Here is a 25129-nt window from a genome sequence, read left to right on the forward strand (position 1 = left end):
ATAGATCATTATTACTCTGCAATATAGATTCACAGTATAGAAGACAAAGGTAAGAGTGTGACGTGTTAGCCAACCCTTGCATTTCTTCCACTGCAGCAATGATCCACTGGGAAAGAGGAGGGAAGATCCTGTTTCTCTTTCCCTCCTCCTCCTCCTCCTCCTCTTTTTTCTGCTGCTGAATGTAACTGGAGAGGCCGCTGCGGATGTCTGCCGCCAGGGGGCGCTGCCCGCTCACCCGCGGTGGCTCAGACCATTGGCTCTGTCTCTCTATATATATCCGATGATGATGATGATGATAGCAGCAGTAGCAGCAGGGCTCAGCTTTTCCAGCGACTTCTAACCAGGGGAGGGGAGAGAAGAGAGAGAGGGGGGAGGAAAAAGAGAGAGAGAGGAAAAACACCATCCTTGTCTCTCTGTGTGTCCTCTTCTGTCGCCATATTCTCCATGCAGATCTCCCGCAGGCCCAAGGAGGCCCCTTGCCTAGGACAGCAAGAAACTTCTCCTTGAAGCACACACCTATATATATCCATATCTCTCTCCAAGCCAGAAGGGGTCTATCCAGCTGATCCAAGATGACTAATATCTCCTATCACATCTCCAACCTCCTGGAGAAGATGACATCCACAGACAAGGATTTCAGGTAGGATCTGAACTGCTTGGTGGGCTGGGCTGCCTTTGAGAACCCCTTGATGGCCTCTAGCATGCCTTCCTTACCTATGCAAGCCCTTGTTTTTGCTAGCTTGCTTGTGCATTGCACACGTGGGTGATTCCTGCAGGCCTTTTAAGGGGAGGAGGGGGCAGTGGTCTTTAATTAGCAAAGGAACCCTGGTAGAATTAATGCGATCTGATGCTTACTGTATGCTATACAGGGGGGGGGGGGGCATAGGGTTGCATCTACACTGTAAAATTAATGCGATCTGAAGGGGCCTGTGAGGAATGGTGGGAGTTGGAGTCCAAAACACCTGGAAGGCCCAAGTTGGCCCATACATGAGCTATCTCGACATACTAATTTGCATATGGTTTCTGACTGGCCAGCCTCAACATTCTAACATTCTTAAGCAGCTAAGGGTGAAAAGGAAGGGGCCTGAGGCTGTGAGGAATGGTGGGAGTTGGAGCCCAAAACATCCGGAAGGCCCAAATTGGCCCATGCATGAGCTATCTCGACCTACTAATTTGCATGTGGTTTCTGATTGGCCAGCCTCAACATTCTAACATTCTTAAGCGGCAGAGGGGGAAATGGAATGGTCCTGAGGCTGTGAGGAATGGTGGGAGTTGGAGTCCAAAACACCTGGAGGGCCCAAGTTGGCCCATACCTGCTATATACTATTTATTTATTTGTTTATTTATTTGCCATATTTATATACCACCCCTCTCTCAGCCCGCAGGCAACTCGAGGCGGTTCACAAGGCAACAATTCAATGCCCAACAACATCATAAAAACATTTAAATCATTTAAAAATATCAACGCATAATATAAACCATAACGAGTTAGGAAAACAAATCATTTTTGTCTCCTAGATAAAAACGCAATCTGATCTCATAATCCAACTGATCCATAATCCTATATCTGTTTCACTGCTTTTTCAAACGCTTGCTCAAACGGCCAGGTTTTAACTTTTTTTGGAATGTTAAAAGGGAGGGGGCCAATCTAATGTCCCTAGGAAGGGCGTTCCATAGCTGAGGGGCCACCACTGAGAAGGCCCTCATCCCCGCCAAATGTATTTGTGATGCAGGCGGGATTGAGAGCAGAGTCTCCTCAGATGGTCTTAACGTCCTAGATGGTTCATAAGGAGATATGCGTTCGGACAGGGAAGTTGGGCCAGAACAGTTTCCATGGGGGAAGGACTGTGGTGTTGCATCTTTTGTTGTTGTTGTTCATTCGTTCAGTCGTCTCCGACTCTTCGTGACCTCATGGACCAGCCCACGCCAGAGCTCCCTGTCGGCCGTCACCACCCCCAGCTCCCTCAAGGTCAGCGCAGTCACTTCAAGGATGCCATCCATCCATCTTGCCCTTGGTCGGCCCCTCTTCCTTTTGCCTTCCACTTTCCCCAGCATAATTGTCTTTTCTAGGCTTTCCTGTCTCCTCATGATGTGACCAAAGTACTTCAACTTTGTCTCTAGTATCTTTCCCTCCAGTGAGCAGTCGGGCTTTATTTCCTGGAGGATGGACTGGTTGGATCTTCTCGCAGTCCAAGGCACTCTCAGCACTTTCCTCCAACACCACAGCTCAAAAGCATCTATCTTCCTTCGCTCAGCCTTCCCTAAGGTCCAGCTCTCACATCCTTTGCATTCATCCAGCCCCGCACATCGTATGATGTGTTCTGCATACAAGTTAAAAAGGTTGGGTGAGAGTATGCAGCCTTGCCGTACGCCTTTCCCAATCTTGAACCAGTCTGGGTGTTGCATCTACACTGTAAAATTATTGCGATCTGAAGGGGCCTGAGGCTGTGAGGAATGGTGGAAGTTATAGCAGGCATGGGCCAACTTGGGCCCATGTGGATCAGGAATATATTGCATGCTTCCAGGGCCAATGATACGTCTTGGGTTTTCCTTTTGTGGCCCTGGATATCAAATATTGTTACAGCCTTTTATGTCCCTCCTCCAAGACAGTAGAAATGCATTGCTAGAACAGCTGCAGTCAAGGAGATGGGAGAAAAAATATATTTCTTTTGAGGGAGTGTCTTTTGAATCAGCTGCTACTATACGTGAAATGACAGGCTGTTTTTACAGTGTTGCTTCAGAAAAAAATAAACACATGTGATCTCTGTTACTAATTCCCAAAGCCAGGGCAATGACAGTCAGCTGGCATCGGGTTATATCTGTTTATTTGAAGTGAGTCCCATTAGAGTTCAGTGGCTCTGTCACAAAGAAGGCACATTTCAACCACACGTTTCAAGTTCTGTCAAATATTGTTGTTCGTGCCGCTGTGAGTTTCCGGGCTGTATGACAATGTTCCAGAAGTATTCTCTCCTGACGTTCTACCCACATTTATGGCAGACATCCTCAGAGGTTGTGAGGTCTGTTGGAAACTAGGCAAGTGAGGTTTATATATTTGTGGAATATCCAGGGTGGGAGAAACAACTCTTGTCTGTTTGAGGCAAGTGTGAGTGTTGCAATTGGCCACCTTGATTAGCATTGAATGACCCCAGGCAGGAAGCAACCAGACTTTGAAGCTGCAAGGCCATTCAGTGCTAACCAAGGTGGCCAATTGCAACATTCACACTTGCCTCAGGCAAGAGTTCTATCTCCCACCCTGGACATACTACAAATATATAAACCACACTTGCCTAGTTTCCAACAGACCTCACAACCTCTGAGGATGTCTGCCATAGATGTGGGTGAAACATCAGGAGAGAATGCTTCTGCAACATGGTCATATAGCCTGGAAAACTCACATCAACCTTCAGATTCTGGCCATGAAAGCCTTCGACAACATAATGTAGTTTGTACATTTGATGCCTGTTTGAAAGAGTCACTCTCAGGCCAAGGGTGCACCTACACTGGTAGTTAATGTGGTTTGGCACCAGTTTCATTGCCATGGAATTCTGGAAACTGTAGTTTGGTGATGCACCAGACTATTTTGCAGAGAAGATGTTGTAAAACCATAACTCCCGTGATTCCATAGCATTAAGCCATGCCATTTAAACTAGAGTCAAACTGTTTTAATTCAACTGTGTAGATGCACCTCAAACCAAAGAGAGGAAGTTCAGCAATTGGATTTATTAAAGTGGATGTGTAGTAGTAGTAATAATAATAATATTCTTATACCCTGTCACCATCTCCCCGAAGGGACTCGGGCAGCTTACATGTCAGTCCAAAACCCCACAAACAATCCATTAGCAATGCATGATAGGTCAGAAAACAAGTACAGGAGTCACAAGATGGTAATGGGAAGCAAATCCCTTTTATTTCAGTGGAGTGCATGGTCTCCATGAATTAAACTGGCTCAATTTCAATTGCTGTGGTTCTATTTTATCCTCTTTACAGATTGTCTTGCTACAAAATAAATTTCTTGGGCATTGCCACATAGAAATGTAACCATATGTCAACATTGCTGCGCATTATAAAGGGGAGCAGGGTGAGCTCTCGCTGTTAGCCCCAGTTTCTCCAACCTAACAGTTTGAAAACATGCAAATGTGAGAAGGTAAGGTAAGAGTGCTCCATGCAGTCATGACCTTGGAGGCGTCTACGGACAATGCCAGCTCTTTGGCTTAGTAATGGAGATGAGCACCAACCCCCAGAGTCGGACACGACTAGACTTAATGTCAAGGGAAAACCTTTACCTTTATAAGGGCAAATCCTATGCACTGATACGCTACTAATAATCCCATAGGTGTGAGTAGGTAGTGGGACTCTGTGATAGCCTAAAACTCATTCTGTTTTGCCCAATTCCTTTTTTAAAAAACATATGTCCATCAGACACCAGATAAGTGAGGTTATAACTGTTCTGTTGGACTTAGTGGGTCTCAGTCAAGATGCCTATGATTGCTTTGTAAACTTATTAAACACCCTGTGAATGTCATTGAATAGCTTCTGTTAACGTTTATGGTATAGTTTACCAGTTATAAGGTGTAACAGTTCACTGAATATCACAAGGACAGCAGATCCTGTCTGATTTTGATGTCAAGCAGAGTCAGCCCTTGTGTAAGGAGCCCCCGGTAGCGCAGTGGGTTAAACTCCTGTGCCGGCCGGTCTGAAGACTGGCAGGTCACAGGTTTGAATCCGGGAGAGCGCAGATGAGCTTCCCTCTATCAGCTCCAGCTCCTCATGTGGGGACATGAGAGAAGTCTCCCACAAGGATGATAAAACAAAACATCCGGGCATCCCCTGGGCAACATCCTTGCAGACGGCCAATTCTCTCACACCAGAAGTGACTTGCAGTTTCTCAAGTCACTCCTGACATGACAAAAAAAAGCCCTTATGTAGTACTTGATTGGGAGACCATCAATGAATACCAGGTGTCATAGACTGCATTACATAGGAAGGAGCTTGCAGATCACCTCTTAACTCTTGACTCTTCCTTGCTTAAGATAATCTTATGAACATCCAGGGGGTCGCTGTAGGTTGACATGATTTCAAGGCGCATACACACAGAAGTGAATTCTTTAATTTTTTAACCTTATCTATTTACTTCCAGGAATCATTTCTCATAGCTCAGAGTCTTAATATCATGGCTGGAGGTGGGGCAGACTGACTCGGGATCCACAGTTCAGAGGTCACCACTCCAATATGTCTAACTTTCCTTAGGATCAGCACCTAGGAGCCCCTGGTGGCGCAGTGGGTTAAACCCCTGTGCTGGCAGGACTGATGACTGATAGGTCGCAGGTTCAAATCCAGGAGAGTGCAGATGAGCTCCCTCTATCAGCTCCAGCTCCTCATGCGGGGACATGAGAGAAGCCTCCCACAAGGATGGTAAAAACATCAATGCAATAGGGTGTCCCCTGGGCAACGTCCTTGCAGATGGCCAATTCTCTCACTCAAGTCGCTTCTGACATGACAAAAAAAAAGCACCTTCTGATATCAATGGTAGTGGCTTTCAGAGTCACTCATGTTTGTTTTCAGAATTCCCTGTAGATAAGTTGAAGTACATTCTTAATTAACATCTTCCTTGATTGAGAACTAAAAGATAGGACAAGCAATGACTCTCAGGGCTCTTCCACACAGCCCTATATTCCAGAATATCAAGGTAGAAAATCCCACAATATCTTCTTTGAACTGGGTTATCTGAGTCCACACTTAGATAATGTGGGATTTTCTGCCTTGATATTCTGGGATATAGGGCTGTGTGTAAGGGCCCTCAGAAGGAGGGAGGTGGCATAGGAGTCCACATGTAACAAAACTTGAATAATTTTAAAGTTCTTCTACAAAGTTGGAGAACCTGTGATCCTCCATTTGTTGTTAAACTCCATCAGTACTACCCAGCCCGATCAGTGTGAGACATCATGGAAGCAGTTGGCTTATTAACTCCATTTGTTCCTTCACCAATTATTAAATGGAATTGGGCACGCAAAGAATGTCAGCTTTCCATTTCAAGGGGATTATGGACTAAATGCCAGCCATGGCAGACGTGCAAATGGATTGTCTGTGGCATACGTGCAAGTTTATTATCTTGCAGGGGAACCTATGTCACAAGTCTGGAAAATCTTGTATGTGCACATACGCAAAGACATATATACAGAAGCACGTGCATTTATGGAAAGAGGTTGGATCAGCTTGTATCTTCTCAACAGAGAGTAAACCTGCTAGGCAAATCTCTTTTGATACTTAAGAGATCATTTGATCACAATGAAAGCAAAGAATGGTTCATACAAAAGAATATTTATTTAATGATGGCCAATTCTTGTAAAAGTTACTTTCTGCTTGGATTACATGAACATTTGATCATATCTGCCCTTTAATTTTAGCAATTATAAGTAATGGTTATAGATGTTAACATAAATCGCAAGAGCAACTCCTTTTTGTAAATAGGTTAAATGAGCAGATAAATAAATTCCCAACTATTTACTAAATAGGTAGGCTGTTTGTCTATACACGTAATGAACAAAAAAGTACCAGAAGAAGGGAGCATTCTGTGTATACTGTCAGGACTAGATAGTATAGTAGGATGTTCTGGCACCTTCCTATACCACAAAGAAACTCTTCTTAAGTTGATTTGTTTGTAAGTCAGAACGGGTACATTTATATACATACACACACACACACACACACAAGATAACATAGGGAAGAGTTATCAGCTCTGTGGGCCCAGATGACCAATACCTCCAAGTTGTCATGGACAAATCACTTTCTGGTCAGGGTTAGTATCACATCTACAACCTACCCCTGCAGGAGTGAAGGACCTATTGAAATGGTCCGCCCTCAAAGGCTAATGGAAGACTAGTATATGTTTTTAATGGTTTTATTGTATTGATTTTACAAATTTGTTTTATTTGTTTTAATTTTATATTATTATGGCATTGAATGGATGCCAGGTTGTAAGCCGCCTTGAGTCACCTATGGATTCAAGAACGGTGGGATAGAAATATCGTAAATAAATAAATAATGCCCTCTCCTCTGATCCCATTATTAGAACCTTCAAGTAAGGAGGGCAACCTGCTCCCTCGATCCCTGCCCCTCTTGGGTGGTCATGCAATTAGATATCAAATGCAATACATTATCAACACATCTCTTAAGGAGTGGAATGTTTCATCCTATTTAAAAGAAGCAATAGTTAAACTGTTGCTGAAAAAAACCTTCCTTGGTCCCCTGAACCTTAATAACTATACTCATTCTCTAACCTTCCTTTTTGTGGCAAAGTAATTGAGAATGCAGTGCCCCTCCAACTCCAGTCAGTCTTGGATGATACACACTTTCTTGATCCATTTCAAACCGGCTTCAGAGCAGAATACAGAGTTGAGACTGCTTTAGTGCAGTGGTTCTCAACCTGGGGTCCCCAGATGTTTTTGGCCTTCAACTCCCATAAATCCTAACAGCTGGCAAACTGGCTAGGGTTTCTGGGAGTTGTAGGCCAAAAACATCTGGGGTCCCCAGGTTGAGAACCACTGCTTTAGTGGATGATCTCCGTCTCAACACCGACAAGTAGTTTGTGACCCTGTTGGTGCTTCTAGACCTCTCAGCTACCTTTGATACCATTGACCATGGTATCTTCCAGGAATGCCTGGAAAGGTTGGGAATTGGAGGCACTGTCCTCCTGCAGTGGCTCCGGTCATACCGCTTTGGCAGGTTCCAGATGGTGGTGCTTGGGGATAGCTGGTCCTCCAAAAAGGAGCTGTTATGTGGGGTCCCACAAAGTGTCATTCCATCCCCAATGCTATTTAATTTTTACATGAAGCCGCTGGGAGAGATCATCCATAGGAATGCGGCAGGGTGTTTGATAACTGATGTATGCTGATGACACCCAAATATATTTCGCCATACTTTCAAAAACAGCTTCAGCTAAGGATAGTGTGTCTCCTCTGAATGAATGCCTGGAAGAGGTAATGGGATGGAGGAGGAAAAACAAATGGAAATTGTATCTAGACAAAACAGGGGTTCTTGCCATCAAAGGTCCTAATTGGTGATGGAGGTGTGTTAACCAGTCCTGGGTGGGGTTACCCTTTCCCTGAAAGACTGTGTTCATAGATTGGGAGTTCCCCTGGATCCATCTCTCCAAATGTCAGCCTAGGTAGATGCAACTGTCATGAGTGGAAATCATCATCGTTGGCTGATATGTCAGATGTGCCCTTTCCTAGATTTGGAGGACCTGAAGACGATAGTGCATGTGCTGTTAACCTCAAGGTTGGACTTCTGCTATGTGCTTTATATTGGTCTACCCTTATACCAAGTTCAGAAACTCCAGTTGGTTCAAAATACAGCAGCCATATTGTTTACGAGAACATCCAGGAGTGAACCTATTACATCTACCCTAAAGTCACTCCACTGGCTGCCAGTTAGTTTCTGGGCAAAGCACAACGTGTTGGCTTTGACCTTTAAAGCTCTACATGGTTTAGGTTCAAGTTACCTACAGGATCACTACAGAGTCCCACCGGAAGTGCCCTGATGTCATGTGCAGCCCTATGTGGGACTCCCATGGGACTCCGTTTCTTAAGCGGATGGAAATGGAGCCCCCAAATTGCCTGATGAGGTCCATAGATTGAATTCTTTCAAAATAGGCATCATGCTGGTTGGGGGGGGGGGGGGGGGAGAGATGTAGTCCAAAAAAAGTAACTTTTTCAAAAATTTGGTATAAAAGAAAGAGAAAAAGTTAACATATAGAGAGAAGCTAGGTTGAGACTATGCGGCATGATGGCAGAAGCAGAAAATTTGCAAGCCAGATTTGGTATATGGTTACCAGTATTGTGAGAGGATCTGATTCACGTTCCTTGCATATAGTGTCAAGATTGTTAGTAAACAGTTTGTATGTGCAGATCAGTCTCATGGTACTAACGAAAGTACAGTGGACTGGATGAGAGTGAATAAACTGAAATTTAATCCAGGCAAGACAGGTGCCCTGGTCAGTTGGAAAGCAGATCAGGGAATAAGTATTCAGCCTGTGCTGGATAGGGTTACACTTAAAGATTCAGGTTCAGAACCCGGAGGGGGGCAGGGGGGCTGATGGGTTCAACCTTTCGCCTGGAAGCTCAGGATTTCAATAGCAAGGAGTGCATTTGCACAGTTGTGGCTTGTGCACCGGCTGCGCCCATTCCTTCAGATGTCAGATCTGGCCACAGTGACACATGCCTTCGCTATATCCCATTTGGATTATTGTGATGTGCCAGCTTCACCAAAGAGACTAGGGCTGGTTACAGGGAACCCACAATTTCCTTCACTGACTGCTGGCCCATTTCTGGGCACCATTGAAAGTGCTGGTTTTGACCTATAAAGCCCTATATGATTTGGGTCCAGATTATTTGTTTTACAAACTTGCCCATATTTTGGGCTAGAGATGCTCCTCCAAGGTGGCATTTGTTTTTAACTGGATTTAGTAATTGTTTTAGTAGTTTAATTACTTTTGCATTTTGTGGACTTTAATTAATTTTAAAATCCTATATGGCTCGGGCTATATGAAATCTCTGCTACAAACTTGCTTGGGCTTTAAGATTTGCAGGAGATATACTTCTTCTAATCCTATTGCCTTTGGAGGCACATTTGGTGAGGATGAAAGAACAGATTGTTCCAGGTGCTTCTACACTGCAGAATTAATGCACTTTGTTATTAGTATTATTGCCATTCCTCTGTCTACATAATCTGACAGGTTATAGTTTTACAAGATCTGTAGCCTTCTCTGGCAAATATTTATTTATTTATTTACAGTATTTATTTTCCACCCTTCTCACCTCGAAGGGGACTCAGAGCGAATCACAGAACATACATCGATGGCAAACATTCAATGCCATTTTATACACAAATACGTCAGACAATTGTACATGGATAGAGGTATATATATTGGCTTTCCCCATCTTCGACATCTTGGATGCTTTGTGCTCGGTTTTGGCCACCGGGGGGGGGGGGGCTGTTGCGCCATCTCCCTGCTGAAGATCTTGGTTCGTAACTTTGATCAAATCGCCAGCATTCCTTATGGGTGCCTCAGAATACCTCCCTACTTTTTAAAAGTGGTACCTATTTATCTACTCACATTTGCTTTCAAACTGCTAGTAGGCAGAAGTTGGGCTAAAGGCCAGGAGCTCACCCTGGCCCGGGCTTCAAACTGGCAGTCTTTCGACTCATAACGTTTGTCAGAAATATTAAAAATTAACTAGGTATTTTTAAATGTGAGTCAAGCATTGAAAGGGTTAAATGGATACAATGATTCAGCAAAAGCTGTAGTTCAGTATAAGAAGATGTGCCTATAGCTTAGTAGCCCTCAGTCTGTGACAGGTCTCTATGGGAGAAGGGCCCCAGTGTGTTAGTAAGTCTCAGTATGAGAAGGCCTCAGTGTTAGTTCACCTCAGTGGGAGAAAGGCCTCAGTCTGAGAGAGCCCTCAGTGGGAGAAGGCTTCAGTGGGAGAAAGGCCTCAGTGTGAGGTAGGCCTCAGTGTTAGTAGGTTGCAGTTTGAGAAGGCCTGGTGTGAGAAGCTTCGGTGAGAGAAGCCCCAAGTTGAAGGCCATCATGTGTGAAGCTCCTGTGTGAAGACTGCTGTGTAAAAGCTAGTGTGTGAAACTCCTGTGTAACTTCAGTGTGAGAAGAAGCTAAGCTATGTGAGAGCGAAGCTGTTTATCTGCATGAGAAAGAAGCCCAGCGTGGAAGCTAATAAAGAACTTTACTTGTGTTATGAAAACCTTGTTCTTGTAAATAGTGTAACCATATTATTTTGCTATAAGGAAAAGCCTCCTATGGAAGAGATAACATTGGTCTGTGTGTTTTTGTTCTTTTATCTCTTTGGGCTACTGATGCTGGGTCACACCAATAAGTTACTCTGCTGTACATTTATGACTAGGGTCTTCTGTTAATAAGCCCACTCACCCAACAAAATTTACTGCAGCTAGTGGTTTAACCTGCTGTGCTAAGACCCGGCCCGTAGATTGCTGCCGCCTCATCAAACTACAACTCCCAGGATTCCGTAGCATTGAGCCATTCAGTTAAAGTGGTGTAAAAGGGCCTTAATTAATTTTTTTAAGTTTGTCACATATTAACAGTGTCTGCTCTCCTGCTCAGATCTTAACTTGGTAGGTCATAATAACTAAGCATGGATAGACTGCTGCTTCGATATATAACATTCCTTGTGGGGTTAGAGTACTAGGAGCTGGAGAGAAAATGTCTGGAGAGGTTTCTGTATTTAAACACTAAGTTGTGGATTTGTTTTGTTTCTGTGTAGTCCTTTATGGCATGCAAGGCACAAGTGGGTTTTATGTGTGCCTTCTCTTTGCAAAAGCTTTTAAACTTGCAGGACACAGCTTCATTCTCTGCTTGTCTACATCTCAAATATTCTGCACTTTAAATTTTAAACATAGTTAAAGAGCTGGCTATTCAAAATTTAAACCCTTTTAAATAGGTTCTTATCTCTCTAAAAACTGACTGGAGATAACATCAGGGTTTCCTTGCACAGCTCAGAAAGAAGGGCTCATCCGGACTGGCCAAAATCCTCAGGGATATTTATTGAGATTAAAGGAAAGAATCCGTATGATATTCCTTCTTTTCTGGTCTAGTTCTTGTGAATTTCCAGAACTAGCTGCAGGCTTTTCAAACTCCAGACTAAACATATACAGAACTCCCTAATCTGTTTTTCATTGGTCATGACTTACAATTGTGTTATGCTTCTGTTTCACTGTCCTGGGTGTCTCTGCAGGGGAAAATGCAAGAATTTGCAGAGTTGTAAGTAAATCACTGGCAGGTGTTTATCACAAGAGCAGAACAGAGGTAAACTGCAAATATCACAATTAAGCTGATGTCCTGAATTAAACATCTTACACAGGGAAACAAAGTTGTTATCTAAATGATTAAACCAAGAAGATCTTTCAAATAGCATCCCGTTTTTAGGTGAGGAGATTCTGTTCACTTATTTGATGGCCCTTAAGTTAATGACTTGCAAAATATTGATCTAATTTGGCTTGTCCTTTTCTTTACTGTTTTCGTGCATTGAAACATAATCACTGACTATAATTTGGTGAACCTGATACAAATTATTTGTGCCCCCCCCTCCCCCAGGTTTATGGCTACCAATGATCTAATGATGGAATTGCAGAAAGATTCCATAAAGCTTGATGAAGACAGTGAGAAGAAAGTTGTGAAAATGCTTCTGAAACTGCTGGAGGACAAAAATGGGGAGGTGCAGAATCTGGCTGTCAAATGGTAAGAGCTCTCTTACATCAGCAATAATAGTGTCTAGGAACCGATATAAAGCTACTGGGATTTTGTGGATTTTTTTGTGTACAACTCTTTTTGCAAGATGCAGATTCAATTTGTGATTTGCGGTGTTGCTTCCAGCTCCCATCTGCCCTTAAAGAAGTCATGCATGATCACGTCTGTGCTTGCACACACTTGCCTGCCTCTTTGTGTGTGCACAGCTGGGCCTTGGAACATAATAGTGAGAAATGTACAACACCCAGAATTGCAGAAATGGCCATGGTAGCTATAGAATCAAGAAAGTGATGGTTTAAACATCTAATGAAATGGGCCAAAAGTTTTGCAGCACAATTACAAGGCCTTCAAAAAGCCTATTGGACTGCCTTTCCCAGCATTCCTTACCATTGACTCTACTGTCAAGGATTGCTGGGAGTTGCAGAATTGAGATTGGTTCCAAACCCTGAGGAACATCTAAATTTAGGGGCAGACTTTGGTGCTAAATATTCTTTTTGGTTGTCACATTCACGGGCCCTTCTTAACTACAGTAGAGTCTCACTTATCCAATCTTTGCTCATCCGGCGTTCTGTATTATCCAACACAGTTTACTTCCTGCCTGGATCCAAAGCTGTTTCACTACATTGCAATGTTTTGCTGCTAAATTCATAAATATAGTAATTACTACATAACGTTTCTGTGTATTGAACTGCTTTTTTTGTTGATTTGTTGTAAAACATGATTTTTGTGTTTAATTTAGAAAATCTTTATGTAATTTGACATTTAATACGCTTTTCCTTAATCGATCCTTATGATCCAACATTTTCACTTAATCCAACATTCTGCCATCCCGTTTATGTTTGATAAGAGAGACTCTGCTGTAATAATATGCATATCAGAAAATGGAGCATTAAGAAGGACTTGGTGCTCTACTCCCTGTTCATCACTTACTTCAAGGCCTCCCAGTGTTGCCTTCAAAAGAATCTCAGACACTTATTGCAAATTAGAATGGGGAAAGACAATTGGAAGGAAAGCAGGAAGTGTATACTGGCATTTTGGAAAGAGGGAGATTTGTATTTGTCCTAAACTTTGCTGGGGACATTCTGCCATTTCTGTGTGATTTTTCTGTGTGTTCCTTCTCTTTCAGTTTGGGCCCTTTGGTGAGCAAAGTGAAAGAATATCAGGTGGAAACAATTGTTGATACACTCTGTACGAACATGTTATCAGATAAGGAACAGCTCCGGGATATCTCCAGTATTGGACTGAAGACAGTAATTTCTGAATTGCCTCCTCCATCTACAGGTTAGAAATGCAAACCTTCCTCTTTAGATGTTTCTGCCTTTCCCTCCAGCTCTATACCAGTCAGAGTAATATATGGTGCTATACGGAATTTCTTTTCCAAATCCTGCCAGTTATAAAGAAAAATATATATCATGAGCAAATAATATTCTTTCAAACATAATAAGATCAGAAAGTTTATTTGTTGTTTGCTAAACACCATATTTGAGGAAGTACAGAATTTAGCGTGAGAAATTATGCAAGAAATGACATTGGATGTGTCAATAACATGTTTAATAACACAATAACACAACTGTATGCTTATTCTAATTTCCACACTTTCCCGTTGCTAGGTTCCACCATGACATCCAATGTGTGTAAAAAAATCACAGCCCAACTGACCGGAGCCATTGGGAAGCAAGAAGATGTGTCTGTGCAGCTTGAAGCTCTTGACATCCTGTCAGATATTTTGAGCAGGTATGGAGAAAGTTTCCTTTTTAAAGCAGAAGTGTAGCATATTGCCTCCAGAGCTTGCTATGCAAAATGTTAAGGCAGGGATAGGTCTCTGAATATTTCGAGCTACGGTGTCAACCTCATCTAGCTCAGCCAATCGCAACAGATTTTATTTATTTTACTATATTTATATACCACCTTTCTCACCCCTGGAGGGATTCAAGGTGGTTTACAACATACTAATGGCAAAAATTCAGTGCCAACATACATGTAGACAGAAAAAAACCACAATAACTAAACACTAACATATAACTATAAATTAAAACAATTAAAACCATTAAACATGAGACATAAACAACATTTAAATATTAAAACAAAGCTTTAAAAACATCTTAATATAAATATTAAAATTTCACAATCCAAAAATCATACACCGTAGCCGTTCCGATTGTCATTACACATATTTCCTAATTATTTCCTAAAAATGTGGGAGTTGTCAGCCAAAACACACAAAGTGCAGTTTGACCCCAGTTTAACTTCCTTAGTTCAGTCCTGTGGAATTCTCGGATTTGTAGTTTGGTGAGCTCCAACACTCTTTGACAGATAAGGCTAAAGGCTTCGTAAAACTACAACTCCTATGATTCCATAGCATTGAGCTTTGGCCATTAAAGTGTGTCAAGCTGCATTAATTCTACAATTGAGATGCACCCCCAGAAAACCAAAGGGTTTGGATACTTCTTTTCAGTCTCATGCAATCTTAGTGTTGGAATAGCCAACGTTCTTGTCCAACTCTAGTCTTGCTTTAAAGAATTGTATCTTAATGGAAGCCAGTGCTATTGAATTCATTTTGGTGACTCAAAGATAGCTGGGTACCAAACTCCAGCTTGAAAAGACGATTTAAAGAACTCCAGTTTGGAAAGCTGGTTTAACAGTGCAATTCTAAACATGGTTACTCAGACATAAGTCTCCCACAGTAATTAAGGCTTACACTCTAAGTCAGTGATTCTCAACCTGTGGGTCCCCAGATGTTTTGGCCTTCAACTCCTAGAAATCCTATCAGCTGGAAAACTGGGTGGGGATTTCTGGGAGTTGTAGGCCAAAACATCTGGGTACCCACAGGTTGAGAACCACTGCTCTAAGTAATGTCTTGCTGAATAAGATCAGGATGGGGCATTTGTGACCATCTAGGTATGCTGGGCTCCAGATCCCATTAGACAGAGCAATGGTGGGAAGTGTAATTCATCAGTATCTGAAAAAAAGCTGTATTTGGATGATAAAAAACTCTGCTTCTAGTTCTTCCTTTGTGTTGCAAAAATTATTAGCTGTCCTTGATCATAGCACTATATTAGCAAGTAACGTATGGTGATGGTAGTAACAATAACAACAGCAATGATAACAATGACAGTAAATATTGATAATAATATTACTCCTCGCCACATGCAACTTATATAACAACAGTTTTTTTTTCTTTGCATCTCCCTATGGACACACGACACAGTCAATATAGACCTTACAATTAAGAATTTAAATATCATCTGGATAAGAATCAGGTGTTGAGTGTTGTTTCAATTTCAGACAGCACATCTGAATGAACTAAAATTGTATCTTTGCCCAACCTCTTGAGCTCTTGGAGAAATTAGCACCAATATAATATTTTCATAACTTCATTTTAATAAACTAGTTTCAAAGAAAATTTGTATACTTTGATCCAAGGTGAGGAGAAACTGGCTTTCTTCTCAGTGTGATGTCAGGAGTGCATTGTCTGTCCTTGGGGCTCTCCCACTGATGGGCCTTTTTTGTGTCCCTTGCCCACGGCTGCAGGTTAGGGGGGACCCTGTACTCCTTCCATTCCTCCATCCTGAATTGCCTCCTTCCTCAGCTGACAAGTCCCAGGTTGGCTGTGCGCAAAAGGGCCATCATTGCCCTCGGCCACCTCGTTTTGACTTGCAATGGGAACATCTTTGCAGAGCTTATGGAGCACCTCTTGGCCGAGCTGAAAAGAAACAACTCCACGTCCACCACAAGGACATACATTCAGTGTATTGCTGGCATCAGCAGGCAGGCTGGACACCGTATAGGTAAGTTGTTCAGATTTTCATTATCCAAACACCCTCCATCTATTATTTCAACTTATGATGATTTCCAGCAGTGTTTGCACCCAAAACGTCTAAGATAAAGGTAAAGGTTTCTCCTTGCCGTTAAGTCTAGTCGTGTCCAACTCTGGGGGGTGGTGCTCCTCTCCATTTCTAAGCCGAAGAGCCGGTATTATTCATAGACATCTCCAAGGTTATGTGGCTGGTATGAGTCTATGGAGCGCTGTTACCTTCCCACCGGAGCGGTACCTTTTGATCTACTCACATTTGCATGTTTTCGAACTGGAAGCTGGAGCTAACAGCGGGAGCTCACCCCACTCTGTGGTTTCGAACTGCCAACCTCCCTCAGCTCTACAGCTTGGCTGTTTAACCTGCTGTGTCACCACAGCCCCCTCCCAAAACGTCTACCAACCTTTATTTTTGCGTTCTGAGTTTGTAACAATATCGGCAGTCACCAAAGACAGTTTTTATTGCCTGGATAAGCAGAGGACCTTTTATAGAATCAATGGAACTGGAAGAAGCCCAGCTCCATGGTTTATCATCAAAACCTCCTCACCCTAACCCTAACCCTAACCTAATCCTTATTCTGATAGGATGCAAAGAGGAAATAACATCAGTGAAGAAAGTATTCCCTCTCAAAGGTATCCGCAAAATAGATTGCTCCAGATGGCTCAAGCAAATGAGCTCAACTGTAGAGGACAGGAGGAAATTTCCTAAGGATGCTGGTTGGAGTTGAAAATAACTTATTACGTTGGTGAATTTAATATGGGTATATAAAGGAAATGTTCTCTCTCTAGCTTCCACTGATTTGGGACCCTGATATTTACGATTCTGAAGTGTGTAATCTTCAACATTCACTCATTGCACGTCTTTTTTTTTTTTTTTTGGCTGTGGGTACTTTTGTTATGTTACTTATTATGGGATCTTTGAAAGATAAAATTTAGTTATTTTTTCAGGTCCACTTGACCAATAAGAGTTCTGCACATAACCGCATCATGTTTCCGTATATTACTAAAGTACAGGAATATATAGAAAATGTGTTAACTGTTCTTTGACTCAACTAATAGGCAACCTTGAGAAGGAAAGCTGTCATCTTAAAGTGTCTGCTGTTACACGGTGGTTTTTGTTTCTGTGGAACTGATTACATCTTTGCATATTCCTCTTTAGCAATTGTAGTGAAACTCACTGGACATGTTGGTTTGTTCTGTTATTCTCTCATAGGAGACTATCTGGAGAAGATGATCCCACTAATAGTTCAATACTGCAATGTCGAGGATGATGAGCTGAGGGAATATTGCTTCCAGGCTTTTGAGTCCTTTGTCAGAAGGTTTGTATTTTATTTTTGAGACGGAAAAACCAACCTTGTAACCTGTTAGGACAACCTCTGTGCCCTGAGGCGCAGGGATTTTAATGATAATGATATACGGGATTACTTTTATGCTTATTTATATTAATGTAATTTGTGTTTTATGCAATGTGTCAATTTATTTTTTACGTCGGGTTGGTAGGATGATGGTTTTTTGTATTATGTAGTTACTTTTTTTTATTTTGTTCACTGCTTTGAGTCCCATCAATGGGAGAAAAGCAGGATAAAAGTAAATAACAACAACAACAACAACAATAATACAACAACTAGCATAGTGATCTTGTTTGCTATGTACTAATCTTGTTATGTTTCTAATAATAATAATTATAATTATAATACAGCCAGCATAGTGATCTTGTTTGCTGTGTACTAATCTTATTGTGGTTCAAATAATAATAATAATAATAATAATAATAATAATAATAATAATAATTTTTATTTCAATTTTTGTTACACAGTGTAATGAATAGAATGGACTTGGAACTGATTGTTTGTACATTTGAGACCCCAGGTTCATTAATAATTACTGAAACTCCTTGGCTGTTTAGAGTAGCATGCTGAAATTTAAGAAACTGGTTGAAATTTGTCAAGCCCTGAGATTTCAGGGATGATTGATTGACTAGAAAGTACTGTTTATGGAACTGGGATTTTATTCCATGTTCTCCTGAGGTTTTCTCACTGTTTCCCAAAAGGTGTCCAAAGGAAATTGGCCCTCACCTTCCCAGCATAACGGGGTTGTGCCTCAAGTATATCACTTATGATCCAAACTACAACTATGATAATGAAGAAGAGGATGAAGAAGAAATGATGGAAACGGAAAATGGAGAGGAGGAGGAACAAGGTACGATATAGTTGATTTGTGTGCTAGTTGGAGAAGTTGGGCCTCCTCTGCTGGCAGCTAAAGCATTCCTTTTAAGACTCTTATGCACTTTCCTCAATTCTTCTAGGCCAGAGGCTTGTATGAAGACTTTCCTTTTCCATGATCAGTGAAATATAAGGTGGACTGTTTAAGAAAAAAATCAGCTTTGCTTTAATGCAGTTTGAAGTTAGCTTCAAACTGTGGTGGCCAGATAACAAACTCCCACAAAACGCCCTTAATGTGCATCCAAGGCCTGTGATTCCAGGATTTCCTATGTAATAATCTTCACAACAAAACAATTTTCTTCAATACCTGTTTGAAATTATATTAAATTGTCAGTGTAGATGTGGCCTCGCTTTCAGCTCTCCCATACAAGGAGAGAGCATCGAGGACAGTGTTTCCCAATCTGTAGTCCGTGGACCACCAGTGATCTACAAGAACTAAAATATGGTCTGCGGCCTCAACGTTACTACACTGTTGCAATGAGAGCGACTGGTCTCAAAACCCTCTTATAACCATATTAAATATGGTTTTCTGTGGGTGAGCAGATAGTGACTACCAGATGGCATATGTTCTGTATCAGAAACTAGAGCTGTTGTAGTCTGTCCAATGTAATTTTCTGAATCAACACCCCAAGTAAGTAACCAAACTGAATCTAAAGTTGATGGAAAACTGATTCATAACCCTTTTGCTACTAATGTTGGAGAGTGGTCGATGGTAAAAAAAAATGTTGGGAACTACTGATCTAGGAGGAGGTGTATGGCAGGGCTGCACTTTTCATTCCTCTAGGTGAGACTTGAGACCAACGTCTTTATCTCTCCCATTGCAATTCAAAAGGGGTGTTTTTTTTTGGGGGGGGGGGGAAAGGAAGGAGGTATTGAAGAATATCTATAACACTTTCATTATGTTTCTAACCAAGAATTTGATACAATTATAGAAACATGACATTGATAACCATACCCTTTTTCTTTGAAAAAGAAACATTGAATGGATGAATATTTGTAAATATGGTATTATATAAATATTTTAGTGAAAATATATTAATGGATGGATAGATAGGCAGACTAATTGACTGACTGGTCTGTAAAGTTTTGAATGATTAAGCCCTATTTTTCTAACAATTTTTTTCCTTCCTCAGACAGTGATGATGAATATAGTGACGATGATGATATTAGCTGGAAAGTTCGCAGGTCTGCAGCCAAGTGCCTTGAGGCGATTGTCAGCACAAGACACGACTTGCTGCAAGATTTCTACAAAACACTCTCACCAGCATTAATAGGCAGGTTCAAGGAGAGAGAGGAAAATGTTAAAGCAGATATCTTTTGCGCATATATATCTTTGCTGAAGCAGACACTGCCTATTCAGAGCTGGCTGCACACTTCAGATGACGTCGGCAAAGACGATATACCACTCACTATGCTCCAGAACCAGGTGAGAGATGGAGCCGGGAGCCAATTCTTTTAGGTTGGGGAAGCTTTGTGAAATAGAGCACGTGGCATACAGGGCGTATGCAACCTCTAGACAGTCACTGCAGTCATCAGTGCAATTTCTGGAGCCCCTTGTGCTTGCTCTTCATTAAAAGAAAGCCCCAGGAGAAGGGAAAATCCTGTGTCAGAACTGGATAGTACCGTAGAGTGTTTTGGCTCCCTCCAGAATCATAAAAAACCTCTGTACAGGCCGTCCCCAAGTTACAAACAAGATAGTTTCTGTAGGTTTGTTCTTAAGTTGAATTTGTTTGTAAGTTGGACAGGTACATTTTGAAGTGTAACTCTAGCCATCCACACACATACACACATACTATTGAGGCCTGGTCTGTGGAGGAGGGGGACCCTTTGGTGGGGCCTTGTGCACCTGAATTGGAGCTTGAGTTGGAGCCAGATACTTGTGTAGTGCCTCAGGAAGAAAGTAGTTCTTCCCTGGATGATGGGAATTGCCTTACAGACAGATCTGCTCTTAGCGAGAATGTTTCACATGAGACTGACAGATACTTTCCCTGACTGTGAGAGGAATGTGAGAGTAGTGGAAGACATTGGGTTGTTGCCTGCAACTCAGCGTCTTCAATAACGACAAGATAATGCCAAGCAGAGGCAATTACGGTTTTCTCAACATTTGAAAAATAAACAAAGGGATTCCAGGATTCAGACAGATAATGTCTCCATGGGAAAAAAATAGGTTTCTTAAGTTACCTTCTTTGGTTGCTCTATGTGATTTCAGCATTGAATTTTCAAGAGAAAGTCAACTTTTTCTTGCCTTGGTTTCATGTCATGTTTTTCTGTTTGTGATCGTTTGGATACAGTTCGTTCAACTTTTGGGACTCTGGCTTTATTCTCAGTGCTGGACTTTGTTTATAGCTGCATCAAAGAATACTATGATTGTAGAATATATTTTGGAATGACTTTTGAATCCTGTACTTTGGATATACTTTCATTTTGACCTATTATGTATGCCTTGGAATTACTTTTGTATCTTTTACCTTGGAATGTATTTTTAAATAGCTTTTTTTAATAGAACACTCATTTCTTTAATAAACTTTAAATCAGTGGATTGGATACCATTTGGCTGAGCTGAATGTGGCTGAATTAGCTCTTCTATTTGGGTGAAAAGGTAAAAGCAGGTGGCTGGACTGTAACACATACATATAAACTCTCGATAGCATGGGGAATACCTCTGTGGTGTTCATTTTGCTGTCTGTGCCCCTGTTCAGAAGATTTCACCTTACTTTCCGTCCCTGTGATAATTGTATTTTGAAAAATTTGGCTTGCTGTGGAAACAAGGATTGGTGATAAAGTTCCAGTTGAGACACCTTTTCCCCATGATAACTGTTTCAGAAGTGAATTTCCGTTCCGAGGGGTAGATTTCTCTCACTTCCTGTTGTCCCCCCCCCCCCCCATTCTTAACTATGAATTGTTTGTAATTTTAATGTCTGTAACTTGTGGATTGCCTGTATTTGCCCCTAAGTGTTGTTTTTTTCCTGCCAGTGTTTTGGGCTAATAAATTTTGTGCTGCTCTTCTGGACACCCCCGTTCTCTAAAAATCTCTCGCATGGCCACATCAATGAATATTAAGATGAAATGTCTCACAGCTGTAACCCTTTCTGGATAATGAAACCATTTACAAGCTGGATCATATTCCATTTTCATACTAAATGATTAATGTGGTCTTAGGCTTGTGTTGGGCTACTGCTATTACCACTGAGTGTCTTTCTAACTGTACAGGTTCCACATATCGTGAAGGCCTTGCACAAGCAACTGAAAGAGAAGAGTGTCAAGTCAAGACAAGGATGCTTCACTCTCCTGACAGAGCTGGCTAACGTTCTCCCTGGTTGTCTTGCAGACCACATACCTGCACTAGTGCCTGGTAAAGCTTTTCATTTAGTCTTGTTTGACGCATCTCCCCCTCCCATTTTCTGAAGCACCTGGACAAAACTGGGTTCTTTTGTTTTTGCTCACATTTTCTCCTTTTATGTAGTTCTGATCTTTTATTTTTCAGTACAAGTCATGAATATTTTGCTACTTGTTGAAATGTATCCCAAAAGTTAGTATTTGGTAAAGTTATTGATTGGGGATGGATACAATACCCAGAATCTTATCTAAATCCGTATGTCCTTTACTGAATAGAATTTGCCTATCCACTGCCATGAGGGATGAATATGAAGTGATTAAACAAAATTATGAATGATCTCATGGGTTTATTAACTATTTCTGTTCTCCTCTCCTAGCCAGTGTTCCAAATTTGATAATAAAATCATGCTTTTAAAATAAATTAAAAATGGAGGCCCACACTATTTATAGTCCTGAGTGTTTGCAAAGCTATAGCATAGATGCATACTACAGATGATTCCTTCTGGGGAAAAGTAGTTCAACCACGTCTGTGCTTCAGATCAACTTAGTTACTTACTTTGCATAGAGAAAGAGCAAATGAACAGTATTGCAGCCGGCCTTCCACATTATTATTGTTGTTGTTATTATTATTTATCATTTTGCATATTTGTATCCCATCCTTTTCACCTCTAAGGGGGGGGGGACTCAGGGCGGCTTACAACAGATAACCATTTGATGGCATCATACATATTCATAATAACAATTGTAGTTAATTATTTATTTATTTATTTATTTTTTGCATTTATTGACCGCCCCTCTCAGCCCGAGGGCGACTCGGGGCGGTGAACAGCAACAAGAAGAACAGTGTACAAAAGATCCAGACAATACAGACTCGACAATACAAACATAACATATACTTATCCTAAAAATCCGCTTCGTCAAGTCCTGGGGTCATGGCCAATTTCGTATTCCTAGTCCATTCCAGTGTCGTTCAAAACAGTAATTAAAAATTAAATTATTAAAACATTATTTTAAAATCACACAAATTCAAATCATAATCCAGGTCAAACATTGTCAATAACGCTGGGTTGGTATCTATCTTGATTGCTGCATCTATTGTTCATTCACTGGGGTTAAGGCACAGGACCTCCTTGAAAGTGAAAAACTGCAAATAAAAATGCCATTTAATGTGTTTCTTGTCTATTATATATTAGTATTATATAAATAGCAATAAGTGGCTTTGGAAATAATTTTGTTACCTGAGAGAACACATTTAAATAAAATCCATAAATAACTCTATGTAACAAAATTTGAAAAAAAATCTGTTACTGATTTGAAAGTGTTGTTTTCTGTCTAATTATGCGGTACTTGCTTTGAAAGTAGTTGTTATATCCCAGAAACTTCATTTTTTGTGGCTGCCACAAAATACGCTAAATTGGTTGAGCCTCTATGGAAAAACTATAACAAAATGTGCTGCAGGATGTCCCACAAAAACAAAAGTTTTTGTAGTTTAGTAAACTTTTTCCATGTTTTTTATGATAGAACCAATTAGAAAATGACATTTATAACCCAGGAACAAAAATTGTGTTACATAGTGTAATCAAATCCATAAAAGTCAAATCCACAAATGTGGAGGGCTGTCTGTACTGCTGCCATCAGTAAATTGAGCCATTTCCTACTCTTTTAAAAATGTGTCAATTCTAGTTGCATAAATAAATCAGTGCTTCCTCCCAACAGGTATTGTTTTCTCCTTGACGGACAAATCCAGCTCCTCCAACATGAAGATCGACACACTGTCTTTCCTCCACGTTGTCCTCTGCAACCACTCCCGAGAGGTGTTCCACCCCCACATTAAGGCCCTGCTTCCACCGGTTGTGACTTGCATAGGAGATCCCTTTTACAAAATAACCTCTGAAGCCCTGCTAGTTACTCAGCAGCTTGTGAAGGTGATTCGGCCTCTTGATGTCCATTGTTCATTTGATGCCAAACCTTATGTGAGAGACCTGTTCTGCGCTACTCTGAAGAGACTGAAAGCTGCTGACATCGACCAGGAGGTGAAGGAAAGGGCAATTTCTTGCATGGGACAGATTGTCTGTAACCTCGGAGACTACCTAAGCAGTGACCTCCAGCCGACCTTGAAGATTTTTCTGGAGAGGTTGAAAAATGAAATAACGAGACTCACCACGGTCAAAGCACTTACCTTAATTGCTAGCTCTCCTCTCAAAATTGACTTGCGGCCCATTTTGGCAGAAGGGTTCCCCATTTTGGCATCCTTCTTGCGTAAGAATCAACGTGCCTTGAAACTCAGCACCTTGACCGCTCTGGACATCTTGATCAAGAACTACAGTGATAGCCTGAAGCCAGCCATGATTGAGTGTGTTCTCATGGAGCTTCCTGATTTGATCAGTGAGAACGACATGCATGTTTCCCAGGTGGCCATCACGTTCCTTACCACCTTAGCTAGGGTTTACCCCTCTTCCTTGTCCAAGATCAGTGGGACGGTTCTGTCAGAGCTTTTCCAGCTTGTTTACTCTCCCTTGATGCAAGGGGGAGCCCTGAATGCCATTGTGGACTTCTTCCAAGCGTTGGTCGTCACCAAGACAGTCAACTTGAGTTATGGGGAACTCATGAAGCAGCTGATGAGCCCAATATATTCCTCAAGCCCTAGTGGAGCGTCTGCGAATTTACACAAACAGGCCTATCATTCTGTTGCCAAGTGTGTGGCCGCCCTTTCTTCTGTATGTCCCAAAGAAACCCCTGCCGTAGTAAACCAGTTTGTTCAGGATGTGAAGAACCCCAGGTCTAGTGCTGCTGTGAAAATGTTGGCCTTCCTTTCTCTGGCCGAAATCGGACGCACCACGAACCTCAGTGCTCAGAAGGATCTCAAAGCTGTGATACTTGATGCATTTGCTTCACCCAGCGAAGAAGTGAAGTCGGCAGCTTCCTACGCTCTGGGGAACATCAGTGTGGGTAGCCTTAAGGAATATCTCCCCTTCATGCTCAAAGAGATTGGAGTCCAGCCCAAGCGGCAGTATTTGCTGCTTCACTCCTTGAAGGAAGTCATCAGCTCCTCCCCGGCGGAGAGCCTGAAGCCCTACGTGGAGGACATCTGGGCCTTGCTCTTCAAGCACTGCGAGTGCACTGAGGAAGGGACACGAAATGTTGTCGCTGAATGCTTGGGGAAACTGACTGTTGTTAATCCTTCCCAGTTGCTGCCCCGGCTGAAAAAACAACTGTCTTCAGGTAATGTGAAGTCCACAACTAGAGTAACTGTAGGCTTAGGTGACTCTTGGCCATAAAAATGTTTGGATCACAACTTCCAGAACAATGCTCTCCTGGATGACCCATCCTATGCTGGCTTGAAATTTCTGAGGGTTATAGTCCAAACAAGCAATTGGCTTGAGCTCCTTTAATACCTCAGTTAGTCTTGTGCATTTGTACAGAATCGCTATCCGTTTCTGTTTGTTTCATTTGTAAGGTGTTTTTGAGCACTTCTCACAAAAA

At 41.7% G+C, this 25129-nt stretch overlaps 1 protein-coding gene across 1 annotated transcript in view; it reads left to right on the top strand.

The window, feature by feature from the left end:
* Positions 1-230: 230 nt before the first annotated feature.
* Positions 231-25129, top strand: part of LOC132769364 (cullin-associated NEDD8-dissociated protein 1-like) — a 33699-nt gene continuing 8800 nt past the window's right edge. Inside the window, exons 1-10 of the mRNA XM_060766266.2 lie at positions 231-640; positions 12125-12268; positions 13404-13558; positions 13888-14011; positions 15809-16065; positions 17302-17407; positions 18139-18287; positions 19444-19736; positions 21521-21662; positions 23363-24868. Coding sequence (XP_060622249.2) covers positions 573-640; positions 12125-12268; positions 13404-13558; positions 13888-14011; positions 15809-16065; positions 17302-17407; positions 18139-18287; positions 19444-19736; positions 21521-21662; positions 23363-24868 — 2944 coding nt within the window. The 5' untranslated portion in view covers positions 231-572. The remainder of the gene's footprint in view (positions 641-12124; positions 12269-13403; positions 13559-13887; positions 14012-15808; positions 16066-17301; positions 17408-18138; positions 18288-19443; positions 19737-21520; positions 21663-23362; positions 24869-25129) is intronic.

The sequence above is a fragment of the Anolis sagrei genome, chromosome 2 (genome assembly GCF_037176765.1).
Source record: "Anolis sagrei isolate rAnoSag1 chromosome 2, rAnoSag1.mat, whole genome shotgun sequence".
NCBI classification, from domain to species: Eukaryota; Metazoa; Chordata; class Lepidosauria; order Squamata; family Dactyloidae; genus Anolis; species Anolis sagrei.